We start from the raw sequence: 24720 nt of genomic DNA, 5'->3' as shown, positions 1-24720 counted from the left end.
AAAATAACTACCACAACCTACTTAACCAGCATCAGGAAAATAACTACCACAACCTACTTAACCAGCATCAGGAAAATAACTACCACAACCTACTTAACCAGCATCTGGAAAATAACTACCATAACCTACTTAACCAGCATCAGGAAAATAACTACCATAACCTACTAACCAGCATCAGGAAAATAACTACCACAACCTACTTAACCAGCATCAGGAAAATAACTACCACAACCTACTTAACGAGCATCAGGAAAATAACTACCATAACCAACCTAACCAGCATCAGGAAATAACTACCACAACCAACCTAACCAGCATCAGGAAAATAACTACATAACCAACCTAACCAGCATCAGGGAAAATAACTACCCACAACCTACTTAACCAGCATCAGGAAAATAACTACCACAACCTACTTAACCAGCATCAGGAAAATAACTACACAACCTACTTAACCAGCATCAGGAAAATAACTACCATAACCTACTTAACCAGCATCAGGAAAATAACTACCACAACCTACTTAACCAGCATCAGGAAAATAACTACCACAACCTACTTAACCAGCATTCAGGAAAATAACTACCATAACCTACTTAACCAGCATCAGGAAAATAACTTACCATAACCTACTTAACCAGCATCAGGAAAATAACTACCATAACCTACTTAACCAGGCATCAGGAAAATAACTACCACAACCTACTTAACCAGCATCAGGGAAAATAACTACCACACCTACCTAACCAGCATCAGGAAAATAACTACCATAACCAACCTAACCAGCATCAGGAAAATAACTACCACAACCAACCTAACCAGCATCAGGAAAATAACTACCACAACCACTTAACCAGCATCAGGAAAATAACTACCACAACCTACTTAACCAGCATCAGGAAAATAAACTACCACAACCTACTTAACCAGCATCAGGAAAATAACTACCACAACCTACTAACCAGCATCGGAAAATAACTACCACAACCTACTTAACCAGCATCAGGAAATAACTACCACAACCTACTTAACCAGCATCAGGAAAATAACTACCACAACCAACCTAACCAGCATCAGGAAAATAACTACCACAACCAACCTAACCAGCATCAGAAAAATAACTACCACAACCAACCTAACCAGCATCAGGAAAATAACTACCACAACCAACCTAACCAGCATCAGAAAAATAACTACCATAACCAACCTAACCAGCATCAGGAAAATAACTACCATAACCAACCTAACCAGCATCAGGAAAATAACTACCATAACCAACCCTAACCAGCATCAGGAAAATAACTACCATAACCAACCTAACCAGCATCAGGAAAATAACTACCACAACCAACCTAACCAGCATCAGGAAAATACTACCATAACCAACCTAACCAGCATCAGGAAAATAACTACCCACAACCAACCTAACCAGCATCAGGAAAATAACTACCACAACCAACCTAACCAGCATCAGGAAAATAACTACCACAACCAACCTAACCAGCATCAGGAAAATAACTACCACAACCAACCTAACCAGCATCAGGAAATAACTACCACAACCAACCTAACCAGCATCAGGAAAATAACTACCATAACCAACCTAACCAGCATCAGGAAATAACTACCACAACCAACCTAACCAGCATCAGGAAAATAACTACCACAACCAACCTAACCAGCATCAGGAAAATAACTACCACAACCAACCTAACCAGCATCAGGAAAATAACTACCATAACCAACCTAACCAGCATCAGGAAAATAACTACCATAACCAACCTAACCAGCATCAGGAAAATAACTACCACAACCAACCTAACCAGCATCAGGAAAATAACTACCATAACCAACCTAACCAGCATCAGGAAAATAACTACCACAACCAACCTAACCAGCATCAGGAAAATAACTACCACAACCAAACCTAACCAGCATCAGGAAAATAACTACCACAACCAACCTAACCAGCATCAGGAAAATAACTACCACAACCAACCTAACCAGCATCAGGAAAATAACTACCACAACCAACCTAACCAGCATCAGGAAAATAACTACCATAACCAACCTAACCAGCATCAGGAAAATAACTACCACAACCCAACCTAACCAGCATCAGGAAAATAACTACCACAACCAACCTAACCAGCATCAGGAAAATAACTACCACAACCAACCTAACCAGCATCAGGAAAATAACTACCACAACCAACCTAACCAGCATCAGGAAAATAACTAAAAAAAATAACTACCATCTTTCAAAACACGAACCAGAAATGTCTTAAATGTAAATAAATATATATATATATATCAATAAACGGTATGGGAATAGTGAAACAACAACTGTAGTATAATATGGAATATATATTTAACAAATATAGATTTTAACTTGTGAAAGCAACAACCAACATTTCAATAAGTTTAAAAAAGATACTGGCGGAGTTTGTAGAGGCGCGCCTATGGTCCCTCGCCGCCACAAGCACCCTATTCCCTACATAGTGCACTACTTTAGACCAGGACCCATTGGGAATACATACTACATAGTGCACTACTTTAGACCAGGACCCATAGCAGCCTGTTCCCTACATAGTGCACTACTTTAGACCAGGACCCATAGCACCCTGTCCCCTACATAGTGCACTACTTTAGACCAGGACCCATAGCACCCTATTCCCCTACATAGTGCACTACTTTAGACGAGGACCCATAGCAGCCTGTTCCCTACATAGTGCACTACTTTAGACCAGGACCCATAGCACCCTGTCCCCTACATAGTGCACTACTTTAGACCAGGACCCATAGCACCCTATTCCCTACATAGTGCACTACTTTAGACGAGGACCCATAGCAGCCTATTCCCTACATAGTGCACTACTTTAGACCAGGACCCATAGCACCCTATTCCCTACATAGTGCACTACTTTAGACGAGGACCCATAGCAGCCTATTCCCTACATAGTGCACTACTTTAGACCAGGACCCATAGCACCCTATTCCCTACATAGTGCACTACTTTAGACCAGGACCCATAGCAGCCTATTCCCTACATAGTGTACTACTTTAGACCAGGACCCATAGCACCCTATTCCCTACATAGTGCACTACTTTTGACCAGGACCCATAGCACCCTGTTCCCTACATAGTGCACTACTTTAGACCATGACCCATAGCAGCCTATTCCATACATAGTGCACTACTTTAGACCAGGACCCATAGCAGCCTATTCCCTACATATTGCACTACTTTAGACCAGGACCCTAGCACCCTGTCCCCTACATAGTGCACTACTTTAGACCAGGACCCATAGCACCCCTGTTCCCTACATAGTGCACTACTTTTGACCAGGGCCCATAGCACCCTATTCCCTACATAGTGCACTACTTTTGACCAGGGCCCATAGCACCCTGTTCCCTACATAGTGCACTACTTTAGACCAGGACCCATAGCACCCTATTCCCTACATAGTGCACTACTTTTTGACCAGGGCCCATTGGGAATACATACTACATAGTGCACTACATAGGGAATAGGGTGTGATTTGATTAGAACGAAAACACACCAGGCTTGTGTTCATTAAGCACCAAACGGAAGAAACTGGACTCTAACAGGGAGGGACTACCAGAAACAGGGAGGGACTACCAGAAACAGGGAGGGACTACCAGAAACAGGGAGGGACTACCAGAAACAGGGAGGGACTGACTGAAACAGGGAGGGACTACCAGAAACAGGGAGGGGCTACCAGAAACAGGGAGGGACTGACTGAAACAGGGAGGGACTGACTGAAACAGGGAGGGACTGATTGAAACAGGGAGGGACTGATTGAAACAGGGAGGGACTGACTGAAACAGGGAGGGACTGACTGAAACAGGGAGGGACTGATTGAAACAGGGAGGGACTGACTGAAACAGGGAGGGACTGATTGAAACAGTGAGGGACTGATTGAAACAGGGAGGGACTGATTGAAACAGGGAGGTACTGACTGAAACAGGGAGGGACTGACTGAAACAGGGAGGGACTGACTGAAACAGGGAGGGATTGATTGAAACAGGGAGGTACTGACTGAAACAGGGAGGGACTGATTGAAACAGGGAGGGACTGATTGAAACAGGGAGGGACTGATTGAAACAGGGAGGGACTGATTGAAACCCTGGTCAGAGTGTCCTAATGAACAGGACCCTGGTCAGAGTGTCCTAATGAACAGGACCCTGGTCAGAGTGTCCTAATGAACTGGACCCTGGTCAGAGTGTCCTAATGTACAGGACCCTGGTCAGAGTGTCCTAATAAACAGGACCCTGGTCAGAGTGTCCTAATGAACAGGGCCCTGGGCAGAGTGTCCTAATGAACAGGACCCTGGTCAGAGTGTCCTAATAAACAGGACCCTGGTCAGAGTGTCCTAATAAACAGGACACTGGTCAGAGTGTCCTAATAAACTGGACCCTGGTCAGAGTGTCCTAATAAACAGGACCCTGGTCAGAGTGTCCTAATAAACAGGACCCTGGTCAGAGTGTCCTAATAAACAGGACCCTGGTCACTGTGTCCTAATGAACAGGACGCTGGTCAGAATGATTCATCATTCTGTCCATCCTTAACTAAATGAAGAAGACCTATAGCACTGAGGGGACCGGTGTGTGTGTGTGTGTGTGTGTGTGTGTGTGTGTGTTTCTCTGTGTGTGTGTGTGTGTGTGTGTGTGTGTGTGTGTGTGTGTGTGTGTGTGTGTGTGTGTGTGTGTGTGTGTGTGTGTGTGTGTGTGTGTGTGTGTGTGTGTGTGTGTGTGTGTGTGTGTGTGTGATCCTGAGCTTGGGCGATGAATAGAAGAAAACAACTCAAGGTGTACACGGTGAGTCAGAGAGACAACCTGGGATTCGAAAAGCAACAAAGCCACAGCACCTTTTTATCATATACACCTGAGGGAAGGGCCTGGGGAAATGTAACCACTCAATAGCTATATACTGTATATATATATATTTGTTTAAGTCTAACAAATGGATGTAATAATGCCAAATGTCCCCTTTAATTAAATGTGTGGTTTATTTTCCCAACAGGAGGAGGCTTCATCTGCTCAGCCTCTGTACAACTGCTTCCCAATGCTCTGTGAGATGTTACGTGTGTACAGTATAGGCTTTTAACATGCCAACATCTTCACAACACTCGGTACTCAGCACATGGTCAACAGGTTGGTACTATAACACTCAGAACATAGTCAACAGGTTGGCCACAAGAACACTCAGTACTCAGAACATAGTCAACAGGTTGGCACTATAACACTCAGAACATAGTCAACAGGTTGGTACTATAACACTCAGAACATAGTCAACAGGTTGGTACTAGAACACTCAGTACTCAGAACATAGTCAACAGGTTGGCACTATAACACTCAGTACTACAGAACATAGTCAACAGGTTGGCACTATAACACTCAGTACTCAGAACATAGTCAACAGGTTGGCACTAGAACACTCAGAACATAGTCAACAGGTTGGTACTATAACGGCTAGTGTATGACTTCACACTCCTCCAGTACACATGTTTCATCACTCTCTGTCTCTCTCTCTTGCTCTCTCTTTCTCTGTCTTTCTCTCTCTTTCTTTCTATCTCTCTCTTTTTGTCTCTCTCTCTCTGTCATTCTCTCTCTCTCTCTTTCTCTGTCTCTGTCTTTTTGTCTCTCTTCTTCTCTCTCTCTCTCTCTCTCTGTCTTTTTGTCTCTCTCTTGGTCTCTCTCTGTCTGTCTCTGTCTTTTTGTCTCTCTCTTGGTCTCTCTCTCTCTCTGTCTCTGTCTTTTGTCTCTCTCTTGGTCTCTCTCTCTCTCTCTCTGTCTCTGTCTTTTTGTCTCTCTCTTGGTCTCTCTCTCTCTGTCTCTGTCTTTTTGTCTCTCTCTTGGTCTCTCTCTCTCTCGCTCTCTCTCTGTCTCTGTCTTTTTGTCTCTCTCTTTGTCTCTCTCTCTGTCTCTCTCTCTCTCTCTTGGTCTCTCTCTCTCTCTCTCTCTCTCTGTCTCTGTCTTTTTGTCTCTCTCTTTGTCTCTCTCTCTGTCTCTCTCTCTCTCTCTCTTGGTCTTCTCTCTCTCTCTCTCTCTCTGTCTCTGTCTTTTTGTCTCTCTCTTGGTCTCTCTCTCTGACTCTGTCTTTTTGTCTCTCTCTTGGTCTCTCTCTCTCTGTCTCTCTCTCTCTCTCTCTTGGTCTCTCTCTCTCTCTCTCTCTCTCTCTCTCTCTCTCTCTCTGTCTTTTTGTCTCTCTCTTGGTCTCTCTCTCTGACTCTGTCTTTTTGTCTGTCTCTTGGTCTCTCTCTCTGTCTCTCTCTCTCTCTCTTGGTCTCTCTCTCTCTCTCTCTGTCTCTGTCTTTTTGTCTATCTCTTGGTCTCTCTCTCTGACTCTGTCTTTTTGTCTCTCTCTTGGTCTCTCTCTCTGACTCTGTCTTTTTGTCTATCTCTTGGTCTCTCTCTCTGACTCTGTCTTTTTGTCTCTCTCTCTCTCTGTCCCTCTAGGTTTAGCTGCTTTGAGGACAGTTTTTTCAGTAGTGCTAGCTCTGTGGTGCTTAGCTATCTGCTGCTGTGTGCTGTGAAAGACACACACACACACACACACACACACACACACACATACACGGCTGTAGCTGTGGCTGGCACTATCAATATTCAGCTCTCGTTCTCACCACTGATCGCTCTTTATGGGGACATGGAGCATCAGCTCTTTATCCCCCCACAACCTTCCCTTGCAAATCTGGCTGCATTCAGAGTACTGACTATAGTCAGTTCTACAGACCCGTGGGAACCACTTAAAGAGCGGATCAATAGATGGGCTATAAACATGCATCAAGTCAACTTTGTGCTTTTGTGCTACAGCTGCTCTCTCTCTCTCTCTCTTGATCAAAATTCAAGTTCTCCGGTCTAATTTGTTTGTCAGAGAGAGGGGGGGGGGCGTTCTCTTTCTGTTCTTTTCATTCAGGTGTGTATATTTTTTCTGCGCTCCCAATGGCATCCTATTCCCTTTATAGTGTAGGGAATAGTGCCCCATTTGGGATGTAGTCCTTGTCTGGTGTATTATAGACTATCTGAACAGATTGATATTTGACCAGGGCCCATAGCCATTTAGCAGACGTTCTTATCCAGAGAGATTTACACAGGAGCAATTTAGGGTTGAGTGTCTTGCTCATCGACAGATATTTTTTTCTTCACCTAATTGTCTCGCGGATTCGAACCAGCGACATTTCCTTGCCCAACGCTCAGACTACCTGCCGCCCTAAATCATTTATGTATAAATCACCGGCAACAGAAGTATAGATTACACCAGAGAGAGGATTATTCCAGAAGATATCATTTCTGTGAGTGATATGATCAGATGTGAGTATCACTGTGTGTACGAGATAAGGGACAGGACACAAACAGGCTTTTCAGATGGTACACAACCTTCAAACTGCCAAGAGATCCTACTTATAGAGATTTCATTTAGATGTCATTTCTCAACAGAAAATATTAACTTTGCCTCAAAGAGATAGAGAGAGAGAGAGGGATGGAGAGAGAGAGAAAGATGGAGAGAGAGAGAGAGAGAGGGAGAGGGAGAGAGATGGAGTGAGAGAGAAAGATGGAGAGAGAGAAGAGAGAGAGAGAGAGAGAGAGAGAGAGAGAGAGAGAGAGAGAGAGAGAGAGAGAGAGAGAGAGAGAGAGAGAAAGAGAAGGAGAAAGAGAAAGAGAAAGAGAAAGAGAAAGAGAAAGAGAAAGAGAAGAGAGAGAGAGAGAGAGAGAGAGATGGAGAGAGGGAGCACAGTGAAAGGAGAAAAAAGGTAGAGCTCATCACACAAGCTAAATGAGATTCAGAGTCTGCTGTGCTGCTCGGTGGCCGGGCACACAGCCCACTTCAACAGAGCTGCGGGCCAACAACCACTGGTAAAGGTCATTCTGCAAACGGCCCGAAAATGAAGTATCACCTCAGTTTGCAGGTCTGAGCAAAATACTGATACGCAGAGAGGAGAACTGAAGCTCACAAACCCTCAGCAGAGCCACAGGCCCAAAACCCCCAACAGAGCCACAGGCCCAAAACCCCCAACAGAGCCACAGGCCCAAAACCCCCAACAGAGCCACAGGCCCATAACCCCCAACAGAGCCACAGGCCCATAACCCCCAACAGAGCCACAGGCCCATAACCCCCAACAGAGCCACAGGCCCAAAACCCCCAGCAGAGCCACAGCCCCAAAACCCCCAACAGAGCCACAGGCCCATAACCCCCAACAGAGCCACAGGGTCAAAACCCCCAACAGAGCCACAGGCCCCAAAACCCCCAACAGAGCCACAGCCCCAAAACCCCCAACAGAGCCACAGGCTCAAAACCCCCAACAGCCCCAAAACCCCCAACAGAGCCACAGGCCCCAAAACCCCCAACAGCCCCAAAACCCCCAACAGAGCCACAGGCTCAAAACCCCCAACAGCCCCAAAACCCCCAACAGAGCCACAGGCTCAAAACCCCCAACAGAGCCACAGGCCCCAAAACCCCCAACAAACCCCAAGCTTCCAGAGGAGCTATTTAACATGAACAGAGTAGTGTCTCATCTTAGGTGGAATGAAACATGAATAATGTTGGACCAGATGACACAGTAGAGCTGTAAAGGCTATTTTTAAGCCTCGTCTTTAACGACTGTCGAAAGCAAGTTCAATTGAGATTGTGTTTTACCTGTGTTTTAACTCAACACCATAAAATGGGGCGGCAGCGTAGCCTAGTGGTTAGAGCATTGGACTAGTAACCAGAAGGTTGCGAGTTCAAACCCCCGAGCTGACATGGTACAAATCTGTCGTTCTGCCCCTGAACAGGCAGTTAACCCACTGTTCCTAGGCCGTCATTGAAAATAAGAATTTGTTCTTAACTGACTTGCCTGGTTAAATAAAGGTAAAATCAAAAAAATAACAAAATACAAAAATACCGATAACAGGAGTCCTTCCTGTGTTTAATCCTATACTTGTATATTCAGCCTGGTCTAATTTAGGCTCATTGATTGGTGATATCTACAGCCAATTAGAAGAGGGCTTCAGTTTTTCCATTTCCTGCATGCAATCAATTCAACAATACCCAGAAAACGAATCCCAAAGTCTCCAATGAATTCAATTGTAAACGACACCCAATTCCCTATTTAGTGCACTACTTTTAAAGAGGGGCCATAGGATTCTGGTCAAAAGTAGTGCAGTATATAAGAAATAGGGTGTCATTTGGGACATGCCCTCTAAAAGCATCAGATCCCTTGACTTTTGGTCACAGTTTGAAAAAAATTCAAATTCAAATTTTAGATCTGAGAATATAACTTGATATAACTAAAACTAAAACTATGAATATTTCTATAATTTTATTTCAACAGACTTAATCAAATGTTTTTTACATCCAACATTAAAAGTTGAATTAAACATTTATGATTAGAAATGATCAATTAGTAATAAGATATTATATTAGGCAAATCATTCTCACAATGACAACAATCTTACTGTGTCATTGTAGTGAAAGATATAACCAAATTAAAGATGCCAATTAAAACATTTAACAATCATCATGTACAGTAGGGACACGTACCAAATGGCATCCTATTCACTACATAGTGCAGGGGCTCTGGTCTATAGTAGGGCACTATATAGGGAATAGGGCTCTGGTCTATAGTAGTGGACTATATAGGGAATACGGTTCTGGTCTAAAGTAGTGCACTATATAGGGAATAGGGCTCTGGTCTATAGTAGTGCACTATATAGGGAATAGGGCTCTGGTCTATAGTAGTGGACTATATAGGGAATAGGGCTCTGGTCTAAAGTAGTGGACTATATAGGGAATAGGGCTCAGGTCTAAAGTAGTGCACTATATAGGGAATAGGGTGCCATTTGGGACGTATCCAAGGTGTTCTGACAGTATTCATGTCCTTTATCATAAAATATTTCATTAGACCAGTTATCATAATCTAGCCAGTCATATTTGTTATACTGTATAAATCATGTCCGAACCATTGAATTGGCCACAGGTTCACTACAATCAAGTTTTAGTGACATTTCAATGATGATCAAAGGGGTGTGAATACGTAAATATTATTATTATCATTATTATTATATATATATATATATATTATATTATATTATAAATTAGATTATTTCTGTATTTCATTTTCAATAAATTTGCACACAACTAAAAATCTATAGAACATGTTTTCACTTTTGTCATTATGGGGTGTTGTGTGTAGATGAGTGAGAGAAAAAAAATTAAAAATATTTAATCCATTTTGAATTCAGGCTGCAACAACAACAACAACAAGATGAGGAATAAGTCACGGGGTAGTAATATTTTCTGAGGGCTCTGAATATATAGAGACTTTTCCCCAGATCCTTACGGGGATGCAGGCAGAGATCAAATTCTTGTCCGCCCTGACAACCTGATAGAGATCTTATTGATGTTTCACAAAACTATAACTGTACGATGCTCAAGAAATAGCATTATGAAACTTTAGAAGAGGAATTGATGGCTGAGACGATAATGCAGAAAGTAACTAAAGTATCGATGACTGCTTCCTAAATTGCATACTATTCCCTATATAGTGCACTACTTTTGACCAGTCTTGGTGCCATTTGGGAAACAGAAAAAGGGGAGATTAGCCGAGCCGTAATAATAATGAGGAACCCAGAACGAAGCATCAGAGAGCATTGTTTCAAGTGAACAGCCACGTCAATGTGTTTCCCTGTGCGGAAGACATCAACTTACAGTTTACCCTCTGAGCCCGTTCAACAAATACAGCACCATCGAAAACCAGTCAGCAATACACAGCACCATCGAAAACCAGTCAGCAATACACAGCACCATCAAAAACCAGTCAGGAAAATACAGCACCATCGAAAACCAGTCAGCAACACACAGCACCATCGAAAACCAGTCAGCAATACACAGCACCATCGAAAACCAGTCAGCAATACACAGTACCATTGAAAACCAGTCAGCAATACACAGCACCATCAAAAACCAGTCAGGAAAATACAGCACCATCGAAAACCAGTCAGCAATACACAGCACCATCGAAAACCAGTCAGCAATACACAGCACCATCGAAAACCAGTCAGCAATACACAGCACCATCGAAAACCAGTCAGCAATACACAGCACCATCGAAAACCAGTCAGCAATACACAGCACCATCGAAAACCAGTCAGCCATACACAGCACCATCAAAAACCAGTCAGCAATACACAGCACCATCGAAAACCAGTCAGCCATACACAGCACCATCGAAAAACAGTCAGGAAAATACAGCACCATCGAAAACCAGTCAGCAATACACAGCACCATCGAAAACCAGTCAGCAATACACAGCACCATCAAAAACCAGTCAGGAAAATACAGCACCATCAAAAACCAGTCAGGAATACACAGCACCATCAAAAACCAGTCAGGAAAATACAGCACCATCAACAACCAGCCAGTAAAATACACGACCATCGAAAACAAGTCAGCAATACACAGCACCATCGAAAACCAGTCAGCAATACACAGCACCATCAAAAACCAGTCAGGAATACACAGCACCATCAAAAACCAGTCAGGAAAATACAGCACCATCAAAAACCAGTCAGCAATACACAGCACCATCAAAAACAAGTCAGCAATACACAGCACCATCAAAAACCAGTCAGGAAAATACAGCACCATCAAAAACCAGTCAGGAACACAATGTCCCTTTTAAATTAAACATCTCTGCAAAATAATTGATGACAGCTTCAAAAGACACTCTAGCGTGCCAACACCCATGTGCCCCAAATGGACCCTATTCCCTATGAAGTGTACTACTTTTGGCCAGGGCCCATTTTGCACTGGTCAAAAATAGTGCCATATATACAGTAGGACATAGCTTGTCATTTGGGACACATCCAGAGACCCTAAGCCACAATGGTTATGAATGATAACAGTAAGCAGTGACTGTCTCCTTGTCATGAGAGGATTACGGATCATCAGACTACATTGCAGATTCTCAATGAAGAGAGTCAATAATATCACAGCAGGGGGGCTCATATAGGGCATCTCTTGTTCAAGTACTAGCGTTGTTCAAATCAAATTGAATCAAGTACTGGCCTTGTTCAAATCAAATCAAGTACTGGCCTTGTTCAAGTACTGGCCTTGTTCAAATCAAATCAAGTACTGGCCTTGTTCAAGTACTGGCCTTGTTCAAATCAAATCAAGTACTGGCCTTGTTCAAGTACTGGCCTTGTTCAAATCAAATCAAGTACTGGCCTTGTTCAAATCAAATCAAGTACTGGCCTTGTTCAAATCAAATCAAGTACTGGCCTTGTTCAAGTACTGGCCTTGTTCAAATCAAATCAAATCAAGTACCGGCCTTGTTCAAGTACTAGCTTTGTTCAAGTATTGGCCTTGTTCAAATCAAATTGAATCAAGTACTGGCCTTGTTCAAGTATTTGGACTTGTTCAAATCAAATCAAGTACCGGCCTTGTTCAAATATTTGGCCTTTTTCAAATCAAATCAAGTCTCGGCCTTGTAAGGAATAATCAACGAGGGTCTCTATACGCTCTATGTAAAATAATGAACAACGTGGAAGCGGAGTGGAACTAACCTTCCAGGCATTTGCATTATTTTCCAGAGAACGCATAGAGCCCCTCGTTGATTATGCCCTTTTACATATACCATGGCTATAATTTAACACATTGGCTGCTAAAAATGTGTTCATTTGCAGGTAGAAATGTTCGACATCCACTGGAGGAGGTAGCACGTTTACGAGATCGCTACCGTAGTTGCCTTGGTAACAAAACCAACAGACTTCCTAGTTTAGCTAACAAAACCATCAGTCCTAGCTTGCTCTTATGAACATCTAATTCCACAATGCCAATAATGTTTTCAATTGGACTTTTGCTTTCAAAAGCAGCTCAAACATAGAACATGTAAGAATAAACTATAGCCATCCAGGATGAGGGGTCCTGTCTCCATGTAGACTAACATCCAGGATGAGGAGTGTTGTCTCCGTGTAGACTAACATTCAGGATGAGGAGGGCTGTCTCCGTGTAGACTAACATCCAGGATGAGGGGTCCTGTCTCCGTGTAGACTAACATCCAGGATGAGGGGTCCTGTCTCCATGTAGACTAACATCCAGGATGAGGAGTGTTGTCTCCGTGTAGACTAACATCCAGGATGAGGGGTCCTGTCTCCATGTAGACTAACATCCAGGATGAGGGGTCCTGTCTCCATGTAGACTAACATCCAGGATGAGGAGTGTTGTCTCCGTGTAGACTAACATTCAGGATGAGGAGGGCTGTCTCCGTGTAGACTAACATCCAGGATGAGGGGTCCTGTCTCCGTGTAGACTAACATCCAGGATGAGGGGTCCTGTCTCCATGTAGACTAACATCCAGGATGAGGAGTGTTGTCTCCGTGTAGACTAACATACAGGATGAGGGGTCCTGTCTCCATGTAGACTAACATCCAGGATGAGGGGTCCTGTCTCCATGTAGACTAACATCCAGGATGAGGGGTCCTGTCTCCATGTAGACTAACATCCAGGATGAGGAGGGCTGTCTCCATGTAGACTAACATCCAGGATGAGGAGTGTTGTCTCCGTGTAGACTAACATCCAGGATGAGGGGTCCTGTCTCCATGTAGACTAACATCCAGGATGAGGAGTGTTGTCTCCGTGTAGACTAACATCCAGGATGAGGAGTGTTGTCTCCGTGTAGACTAACATCCAGGATGAGGAGGGCTATCTCCGTGTAGACTAACATCCAGGATGAGGGGTCCTGTCTCCGTGTAGACTAACATCCAGGATGAGGAGTGTTGTCTCCGTGTAGACTAACATCCAGGATGAGGAGTGTTGTCTCCGTGTAGACTAACATCCAGGATGAGGAGGGCTATCTCCGTGTAGACTAACATCCAGGATGAGGGGTCCTTTCTCCATGTAGACTAACATCCAGGATGAGGGGTCCTGTCTCCATGTAGACTAACATCCAGGATGAGGGGTCCTGTCTCCATGTAGACTAACATCCAGGATGAGGAGGGCTATCTCCATGTAGACTAACATCCAGGATGAGGAGTGTTGTCTCCATGTAGACTAACATCCAGGATGAGGGGTCCTGTCTCCATGTAGACTAACATCCAGGATGAGGGGTCCTGTCTCCATGTAGACTAACATCCAGGATGAGGAGTGTTGTCTCCGTGTAGACTAACATCCAGGATGAGGAGGGCTATCTCCGTGTAGACTAACATCCAGGTTGAGCACTCAACATGGATGTTATGTTAGACAAACAAACAAACAAACAGACAGACAGACAGACAGACAGACAGACAGACAGACAGACAGACAGACAGACAGACAGACAGACAGACAGACAGACAGACAGACAGACAGACAGACAGACAGGGTTATTGATATGCCGTGGTACACACTGTGTGTTTCTCTCTCTGTGTGTGTGTGTGTGTGTGTGTGTGTGTGTGTGTGTGTGTGTGTGTGTGTGTGTGTGTGTGTGTGTGTGTGTGTGTGTGTGTGTGTGTGTGTGTGTGTGTGTGTGTGTGTGTGTCTGTGTGTCTGTGTGTGTGCCAGAATGCTGCTATTGGCGAAGACATTATCGTCTTCACTGGTAAGGCGAGGCATCAGGTTCTACCAACACAATACAACCTAGCACACTGGTAGCCTGCAAACCATGATCCGTTTTGAATCTTACACGAGTCAAATGTTACACATGTTGTTGATGGTTGTTGTTGTACAAGGACTTATACTGTACATACAGTTGAAGTCGGAAGTTTACATACCTCCCTTAGCCAAGTACATTAAACTTAGTTTTTATTAAATTCCTGACATTTAAGTTAGGAATTTAGGATCACCATTTTATTTTAAGAACATGAAATGCTAAAATAATAGTAGAGAGAATAATTTATTTCAGCTTTTATTTCCTTCATCACATTCCCAGTGGGTCAGAAGTTTACAAACACTCAATTAGTATTTGGTAGCATTGCCTTTAAATTGTTTAACTTGGGTCAAACGTTTTGGGTAGCCTTCCACAAGCTTCCCACAATATGTTGGGTGAATTTTGGCCCATTCCTCCTGACAGAGCTGGTGTAACTGAGTCAGGTTTGTAGGCCTCCTTGCTCATAAACACTTTTTCAGTTCTGCCCACAAATCTTTTATAAGATTGAGGTCAGGGCTTTGTGATGGGCACTCCAATACCTTGACTTTGTTGTCCTTAAGCCATTTTGCCACAACTTTGAAAGTATGCTTGGGGTAATTGTCCATTTGGAAGACCCATTTGTGACCAAGCTTAACTTAACAAGACTGATGTCTTGAGATGTTGCTTCAAAATATGCTTCAAAATATCCATATAATTTTCCTTCCTCGTGATGTCATTTATTTTGTGAAGTGCACCAGTCCCTCCTGCAGCAAAGCACCCACACAACATGATGTTGCCACCCCCGTGCTTCATGGTTGGGATGGTGTTCTTCAGCTTGCAAGCCTCCCCCTTTCTCCTCCAAACATAATGATGGTCATTATGGCCAAACAGTTCTATTTTTGTTTCATCAGACCAGAGGACATTTCTCCAAAAAGTACGATCTTTGTCCCCATGTGCAGTTGCAAACCGTAGTCTGGCTTTTTTATGGCGGTTTTGGAGCAGTTGCTTCTTCCTTACTGAGCGGCCTTTCAGGTTATGTCGATATAGGACTCGTTTTACTGTGGGTATAGATACTTTTGTACCGGTTTCCTCTAGCATCTTCACAAGGTCCTTTGCTGTTGTTCTGGGATTGATTTGCACTTTTCACACCAAAGTACGTTCATCTCTAGGAGACAGAACGCGTCTCCTTCCTGAGCGGGATGACGGCTGCGTGGTCCCATGGTGTTTATACTTGCATACTATTGTTTGTACATATGAACATGGTACCTTCAGGCGTTTGGAAACTGCTCCCAAGGATGAGCCAGACTTGTGGAGGTCAACAACAAAAAAATTCTGGGGTCTTGGCTGATTTCTTTTGATTTTCCCATGATGTCAAGCAAAGAGGCACTGAGTTTGAAGGTAGGCCTTGAAATACATCCACAGGTACACCTCCAATTGACTCAAATTATGTAAATTGTCCTATCAGAAGCTTCTAAATCCATTACATAATTTTCTTGAATTTTCCAAGCTGTTTAAAGGCACAGTGAACTTAGTGTATGTAAACTTCTGACCCACTGGAATTGTGATACAGAGAATTAGAAGTGAAATAATCTGTCTGTAAACAATTGTTGGAAAAATGACTTAGTAGATGTCCTAACCGACTTGCCAAAACTATAGTTTGTTAACGAGAAATTTGTGGAGTGGTTGAAAAACTAGTTTTAATGACTCCAATCTAAGTGTATGTAAACTTCCTACTTCAACTGTAGCTAGACATGTCCGCCTCGTCCACCTGATAGCTAATGAGGTGAGGCCGACAGTAAAACACCATCAATGTATATTGTCAGAAGAGGCTGGTGTGATGTTGATGATATCTATTGTATACCAAATATATGTTGTTGTGGAGGAGGCTGGAGGGAGGTCTGAGGGGTGGGGGTGAGTTTGTGTGTCTGGGGGGGTTGTGTGTCTGGGGGGGGTTGTGTGTCTGGGGGGGATCTGGGGGGGGGGGGGATCTGGGGGGGTTGTGTGTCTGGGGGGATCTGGGGGGGGTTGTGTGTCTGGGGGGATCTGGGGGGGGTTGTGTGTCTGGGGGGGTTGTGCATCTGGGGGAGTTGTGTGTTTGGGGGGGGTTGTGTGACTGGGTGGGTTATGTGTCTGGGGGGGATCTGGGGGGGTTGTGTGTTCCTGTCTACCATACCTCCCTGTCTGCCTTCCTTCAGCTTCTCTCTATCTGCAACAGTATACCAGCGAGGCTCAGTTCAGTCGCTGTTTCCGCAGCCCACAAGAGACACAACCATGTATTCCCCTCAGTTCCCCACCAGCTCCCCTCGTCTCCCATCGTCTCCCCTCGTCTCCCTCCAGCCTCACCTTAAAGCACTGTGACGTTTTGGGGTTCACTTTCCCCTGGGCCCAATTTGTATTTATCTCAAGGTTTTCAGAGAAGAAACCCACATACTGACTGGAATAATGTATAATACAAAGGATTTCAAATTCAGAGTCTGTCTAAATGTTGGACAGAGTTATATTGGGAGAGGAGAATGAGGGGAAGTGACCTGGCTGTCTGATACAGTATAGACTTAACTCTGTTTGCGATGAAGGTTTTGAGACTCAATGACTACAGCCTATATGGCACCCTTTCCTTATATAGGGCCCTACTTTTAAACAGGACCCATAGGAGGTGACTAAACTGCTTGGAGTAACCCTGGATGGTAAACTGTCATGGTCAAAACATATTGATACAACAGTAGCTAAGATGGGGAGGAGTCTGTCTATAATAAAGCGCTGCTCTACCTTCTTCACAACACTATCAACAAGGCAGGTCCTACAGGCTCTAGTTTCTACCTTCTTAACAGCACTATCAACAAGGCAGGTCCTACAGGCCCTAGTTTCTACCTTCTTAACAACACTATCAACAAGGCAGGTCCTACAGGCTCTAGTTTCTACCTTCTTAACAACGCTATCAACAAGGCAGGTCCTACAGGCCCTAGTTTCTACCTTCCTTAACAACACTATCAACAAGGCAGGTCCTAGTTTCTACCTTCTTAACAACACAATCAACAAGGCAGGTCCTAGTTTCTACCTTCTTAACAACACTATCAACAAGGCAGGTCCTACAGGCCCTAGTTTCTACCTTCTTAACAACACTATCAACAAGGCAGGTCCTACAGGCCCTAGTTTCTACCTTCTTAACAACACTATCAACAAGGCAGGTCCTACAGGCCCTAGTTTCTACCTTCTTAACAGCCCTATCAACAAGGCAGGTCCTACAGGCCCTAGTTTCTACCTTCCTTAACAACACTATCAACAAGGCAGGTCCTACAGGCCCTAGTTTCTACCTTCCTTAACAACACTATCAACAAGGCAGGTCCTAGTTTCTACCTTCTTAACAACACAATCAACAAGGCAGGTCCTAGTTTCTACCTTCTTAACAACACTATCAACAAGGCAGGTCCTACAGGCCCTAGTTTCTACCTTCTTAACAACACTATCAACAAGGCAGGTCCTAGTTTCTACCTTCTTAACAACACTATCAACAAGGCAGGTCCTACAGGCCCTAGTTTCTACCTTCTTAACAACACTATCAACAAGGCAGGTCCTAGTTTCTACCTTCTTAACAACACAATCAACAAGGCAGGTCCTACAGGCCCTAGTTTCTACCTTCTTAACAACACTATCAACAAGGCAGGTCCTACAGGCCCTAGTTTCTACCTTCTTAACAACACTATCAACAAGGCAGGTCCTACAGGCCCTAGTTTCTACCTTCTTAACAACACTATCAACAAGGCAGGTCCTACAGGCCCTAGTTTCTACCTTCTTAACAACACTGTCAACAAGGCAGGTCCTACAGGCCCTAGTTTCTACCTTCTTAACAACACTATCAACAAGGCAGGTCCTACAGGCCCTAGTTTCTACCTTCTTAACAACACTATCAACAAGGCAGGTCCTACAGGCCCTAGTTTCTACCTTATTCACAACACTATCAACAAGGCAGGTCCTACAGGCCCTAGTTTCTACCTTCTTAACAGCACTATCAACAAGGCAGGTCCTACAGGCCCTAGTTTCTACCTTCTTAACAGCACTATCAACAAGGCAGGTCCTACAGGCCCTAGTTTCTACCTTCTTAACAGCACTATCAACAAGGCAGGTCCTACAGGCCCTAGTTTCTACCTTCTTAACAGCACTATCAACAAGGCAGGTCCTACAGGCCCTAGTTTCTACCTTCTTAACAACACTATCAACAAGGCAGGTCCTACAGGCCCTAGTTTCTACCTTCTTAACAACACTATCAACAAGGCAGGTCCTACAGGCCCTAGTTTCTACCTTCTTAACAACACTGTCAACAAGGCAGGTCCTACAGGCCCTAGTTTCTACCTTCTTAACAGCACAATCAACAAGACAGTTCCGACAGACTCTAGTTTTGTTGCACCTGGACTACTGTTCAGTCGTGTGGTCAGGTGCCACAAAGAGGGACCTCGGAAAATTACAATTGGCTCAGAACAGGGCAGCACAGCTGGCCCTCAGAACAGGGCAGCACAGCTGGCCCTTGGATGTACACAGAGAGCTAACATTAATAATATGCATGTCAATCTCTCCTGGTTGAAAGTGGAGGAGAGATTGACTTCATCACTACCTGTTTTTGTAAGAGGTGTTGGCATGCTGAATGCACCGAGGTGTCTGTTTAAACTACTAGCACACCCATGCATACTCCACAAGACATGCCACCAGAGGTCTCTTCACAATCCCTTTAATCCAGAACAGAATATGGGTGGTGCAGAGTACTATACAGAGCCATGACTACATAGAACTCTATTCCACATCAGGTAACCAATGTACGCAGTAGAATCAGACATAAAAATACACCTTATGGAACAGCGGGGACTGTGAAGAGACACACACACAGGCACATGGATGTTGTATTGTAAATATGTGATTGTGGAGTGGTGGCCTGAGCGAGCACACTGAATGTGTTGGGTAAAGGTGTCATGAAATGTAATGTCATGTAGTATTTTAAACTGTATTTAACTGTCTTATGTTGCTGGACTCCAGGAAGAGTAGCTGCTGCCTTGGCTAATGGGGATCCATAATACATTCAAATACAAATGTGGAACACGGACAGGGGGCTCAGAATGTACTGGAGAGGCATGTTGGCAGATAGGGAGATGGTATGGATGGACCAATACAGCCGGTCTGTTTAGAACTAAGTTTAGTAATGGAGCACAGAAAGAGTCTTGGAGGGGTTAATTAATCTACACACTGCTGAGGTATTTTCTACCGATGACAGTCAGTGTCTGCACTGCCAAATGGGCTCTGGTAGTGCACTAGATAAAGAATAGGGCACATCAGCCTCGACGTCAGCCTCGACATCAGCCTCGACATCAATCTCGACATCATTCTTTACATCAGCCTCGACATCAGCCTTCGACGTCAGCCTCGACATCAGCCTTCGACATCAGCCTCGACATCAGCCTTGACATCATTCTCGACATCAGCCTTGACATCATTCTCGACATTAGCCTTGACATCAGCCTTGACATCATTCTCGACATCAGCCTTGACATCATTCTCGACGTCAGCCTTCGACGTCAGCCTTGACATCAGCCTTGACATCAGCCTCGACATCAGCCTCGACATCAGCCTCGACATCAGCCTCGACATCATTCTCAAATAGTTCATTATAAAACTTTGCTAGTTCAGAAGACTACTAAACTACTAAACTACCAAACTACCGAACTACTGAAGATCTAGGTAGAAAAGTCATGGCAAGAATAGAATAGCATAGGAAATATAGAACAGAATAGAATAGAATAGAACAGAATGGAACAGAATAGAATAGAACAGAATAGAATATATTACAATACAACAGAATGGAACAGAATAGAATAGAACAGAATAGAATATATTACAATACAACAGAATGGAACAGAATAGAATAGAACAGAATAGAATATATTACAATACAACAGAATGGAACAGAATAGAATAGAATATAGCTTATTATATTCTGTTCCATTATATTATATTGCAATATATTATATTCTATTCTGTTCTATTCTAATAATAGAACATAATATAATAGACTAGAATAAAATAGACTAAAATAGAATAGAATGTAATACAATAGAATAGAACAGAATAGAATAGAACCAAATAGAATAGAGCATAATAGAATAGAAGAGAATAGAGCATAATAGAATAGAAGAGAATAGAATAGAGCATAATAGAATAGAATATTAAATAATAGAATAGAAGAGAATAGAATAGAATAGAGCATAATACAATAGAATAGAGCATAATAGAATAGAAGAGAATAGAGTAGAGCATAATAGAATAGAATATTAAATAATAGAATAGAAGAGAATAGAATAGAGCATAATAGAATAGAAGAGAATAGAATAGAGCATAATAGAATAGAATATAAAATAATAGAATAGAAGAGAACAGAACAGAATAGAAAATAATATAATAAAGATATTGAAGTCAGGCTGTCAGGGATGAGTTGCTGTGTAGGAGTTATTTCATTAATTAGATAGGTATACAACAAGTTGATGCGATACCCACCCCTTAAAAATCCCCTTAAATAAAAAAATAAAAAACAGTAGCCAGCATCATATATTTCTGTAATGACAGTCACAGGGTGACTCATAGTAGCCTGCTGGGCGTGTACCCTATACACTGCAGGGCTTAGACTATAGCCTATACACTAAACGACATCAGAGAGCCTCGGGAAAAAGAGGACTTGTTCATTCCATCGGCGTCACCCCACGCGCAGTGGCACAGCACAGGGCGGTGGCTGCGGGACGGGCGTGCTGCGTGGGGAGTTGGGGAATTTATGTGACTAAAATACGATACTGCCTGCTACTTCATCCATCCATTGTTTCTCTCCTATCTGAAGTTACAGTGAGTAGGCTACATTATGAATGTGGACAGAAATGCCGCAATAAAAGGAATAGCTAATTACTGAATATTACATTTGTAAATATGAACAATGGCATTTAATCATTTAATTTAGGCTACCAATTAACGCAGCTCCAAATGTGGCTGAAACAAAATATTTATTTCAGTTATGATAGGCTATAATATACAAGCATGGTTTAAATTGTTACCGATAACCTCCACCTGTGTTTGAAAAATAACTCCTCAGATCAGAGGATTAAAACGCGTGTATTCTAGTCAAACAAGACCCCGAGATATAGCCAACCTGCTGCCCCACCGCCCGCAGCACAAAATATACATCTATATAATGAACATCTCACATTTAGTTCACCAGCTTGTGAGCCTACTGTACCATTGGGTAGCATAATTCATGTTTTCAGACGTAGATGAAAATCACGTCTAATAGTGTCTAATTTCTCATTCGTATCAAATGCCATCTATTAATAATACATCCGTATGTTATAACAATATTATACGCTTATTGAGTGTATTAAATATCTATAACCGAATTTGATTTACACAAAATAGGTTACAACCCAATGTCTTTACATTGACCTTAACACACCCCATAACCTGTTAAGTAGCCTACTGTGTGCTACACGTTGAAATCTAGCTGTTCCTTGCCGTGCACGCAAAAGACATGGGATGCCATCCAAGTTGGTGTATCGTAACTTATGCCTACCACCACCACCACCACCACCACCATTGTATCACGAAGATCATTCCGTGATGAAGAATACAGGTATTCGCATTTTTCCGCAGAACTTTACTACTGCGCTGTACCATCACCATGTTCCCTCACCATCGACAGCGCAATCCTACGTCCCAAAACACTCAAGCGACAAAACTGACCCATTCTCAAAACAGAAATGACATATCTTCATGACTTCGACACACTTGAGCAAGACGTGAGGGAGACTATTACTCTTACACCTCATGAAGTATCTTCACCACGCCCGGGTTTAGATGTAGACTACAGAGCTATAGGATAACCTAGGCTACTAAACATATGTATGTTTCCAGCGTTTAGCCAGCCTACCTTTCGAGGCGATTCCACAGAAGCTATACAGGAGGAACACCAAGTGCCGTTGGAGAATCATATTCTTAACGCTTCCTTCAGCAGCAAACTACGCTGGCCTCACGTTGTCTTCTGTTTTCGACTGGAGAAGCTCTCGGGTTTATCCAGGTGCGCTTGCAGTCTGAAACCTGAGAAGAATCTCATAGGCTCCTTAGTCTACGTAGGAACGGAACTCAGTTCTGCTGTCAATGCAAAGTAAGTCAACTCCCTTTGTACTCGGGCAGATCCTCGGGCTGTAGCAGTAGCCTATTGCCGTTAGTTAGAGTGTGCCTTTACACGGTACCACCGGGACTGTAGAGAGAGAGAGAGAGAGAACGAGAGATGCTTCTCTCCTCGCGCAGAGAAAGTGCAGCTTATTACCTTTCTGTCGAGATGCAGAACGAGCGAGTGCGCAGAGTCCCGCCCACGCCTCTCTAACTGATAAAGACGCTTCACCAATGGCAAACACCCAGACATTACTCTAGGGAGCTCCGGCAGCACGGTCAAATTCTCACAATCATTACCCGGGGCTGTTTCTAATGTGTGGTGTATGCCTGTTTTAGACTCTACACATGTTGTAATATTATACAGTTATTCGGTTCGGTTAGTATAATGTACATTGAGTGCCTCGCTGGTTCAGCACGAGGTGGTGCTGAATGGACAACGACCAAACAGCTCGTCGTTATCTTGTTTGTAATGTGTTAGGACTGTTAGAGGCTCTATAATGTAACATTCTACAGTTATTCTGTTCAGTTAGTAGTATAGGCTGCAGTCCCTGGCAGGTTTAGTTAGTACACTGTTAAAATGAAGTGCTTTGTAAAAAAAATATATATATAAAAAAACTAGTGGCAACTGATTATACGCCAACGCAAAAGGAGACGAAAGAATAACTTGACTGGAGTATTGAAACACATCATCCTGAGATGTTTTGAAAGGCGACATAGTGTGTTGTAACACCAGTTAATCATGTGTTGTGTAACACCTTGCCAGGGACTGGGAGACCTACCTCAAAAAGGTTCAAAACACTCATTTGGTGTTTCGTGTTCTGTTTTGTACCGAATTAAATAAGCTTTCTCTCTCTCTCTATAGCTTCTAAACGCTATGATGGTGTTTCACCTCCTGTCGAGTGAAGAATTAGATCGCTCCTTCTGGAATATTCTAATGGTTAATATTGGTTTATGTATCTGATCATTTGCCAGTTTTAACCATTTTTGGCAGGCATTGTTGAGCACAGTGCTCCAACCACCGACAGTGACTAGAGGTTATACAACAAGTGTGGCAGGATACTGTATTTGCCTCTACCATGAAAAGTTCTGAACGTGGTGAACGGATCGTCTAAATCATTGAACTGAATTTTGTCTGATGGTTTTGATATCCGTTCATCATTACAACTCATGGCATAACAAGCTACTTACTACTAATAAAGAAGAGCACTTTTCTTCCTTCAAGCATGCATACAACATTGTGTAAAATAATGATAGAAATATATATATATTTCTATATATATGACCCATAATCCTCTAAAAACACAGATACGTCAAGATAGGAAGCGCAAGGAGTTTAGAATCAGACCTCCAATGAGTTCAATAACTCCGGTTTCTCTGGCTTTGGGTATCATGACAAAAGACCGATTTTGAGTAACATATTATGTTGGATTTATTCTTACATGTTTTATTAACAAATCATTGAAAATATATATTTTTTTATTAAGTACAGTTGAAGTTGGAAGTTTTACATACACTTGGAGTCATTAAAACTCATGTTTCAACCACTCCACAAATTTCTTGTTAAACTACCGTTTTGTCAAGTTGTTTACAACATCTACTTTGTGCATGACACAAGTAATTTTCTCAACAATTGTTTACAGAGAGATTATTTAATTTATAATTCACTGTATCACAACGTTTACATACACTAAGTTGACTGTGCCTTTAAACAGCTTGGAACATTCCAGAAAATTATGTCATGGCTTTAGAAGCTTCTGATAGGCTAATTGACATAATTTGAGTCAATTGGAGGTGTACCTGTGGATGTAATTCAAGGCCTACCTTCAAACCAGTGCCTCTTTTCTTGACATCATGGGAAAATCAAAAGAAATCAGCCAAGACCTCAGCTGTCATACCGCTCAGTAAGGAGTTGCGTTCTG

General features: G+C 42.9%; 1 protein-coding gene across 3 annotated transcripts in view; it reads right to left on the bottom strand.

The window, feature by feature from the left end:
- The window catches only part of cadm2b (cell adhesion molecule 2b), a 459638-nt gene extending 436682 nt beyond the window's left edge, over window positions 1–22956 (bottom strand). For all 3 annotated transcript variants that reach the window (XM_031791269.1, XM_031791270.1, XM_031791271.1), the window contains exon 1: window positions 22557–22956. In XM_031791269.1, the coding sequence (XP_031647129.1) occupies window positions 22557–22617 (61 nt within the window). In that variant the 5' untranslated portion in view covers window positions 22618–22956. The remainder of the gene's footprint in view (window positions 1–22556) is intronic.
- Between the last annotated feature and the right edge of the window lie 1764 nt (window positions 22957–24720).

The sequence above is a fragment of the Oncorhynchus kisutch genome, linkage group LG15, assembly GCF_002021735.2.
Source record: "Oncorhynchus kisutch isolate 150728-3 linkage group LG15, Okis_V2, whole genome shotgun sequence".
NCBI lineage: Eukaryota > Metazoa > Chordata > Actinopteri > Salmoniformes > Salmonidae > Oncorhynchus > Oncorhynchus kisutch.
The sequence above is the reverse complement of the archived record's forward strand: the minus strand, read 5'-3'. Positions and strand labels throughout refer to the sequence as shown.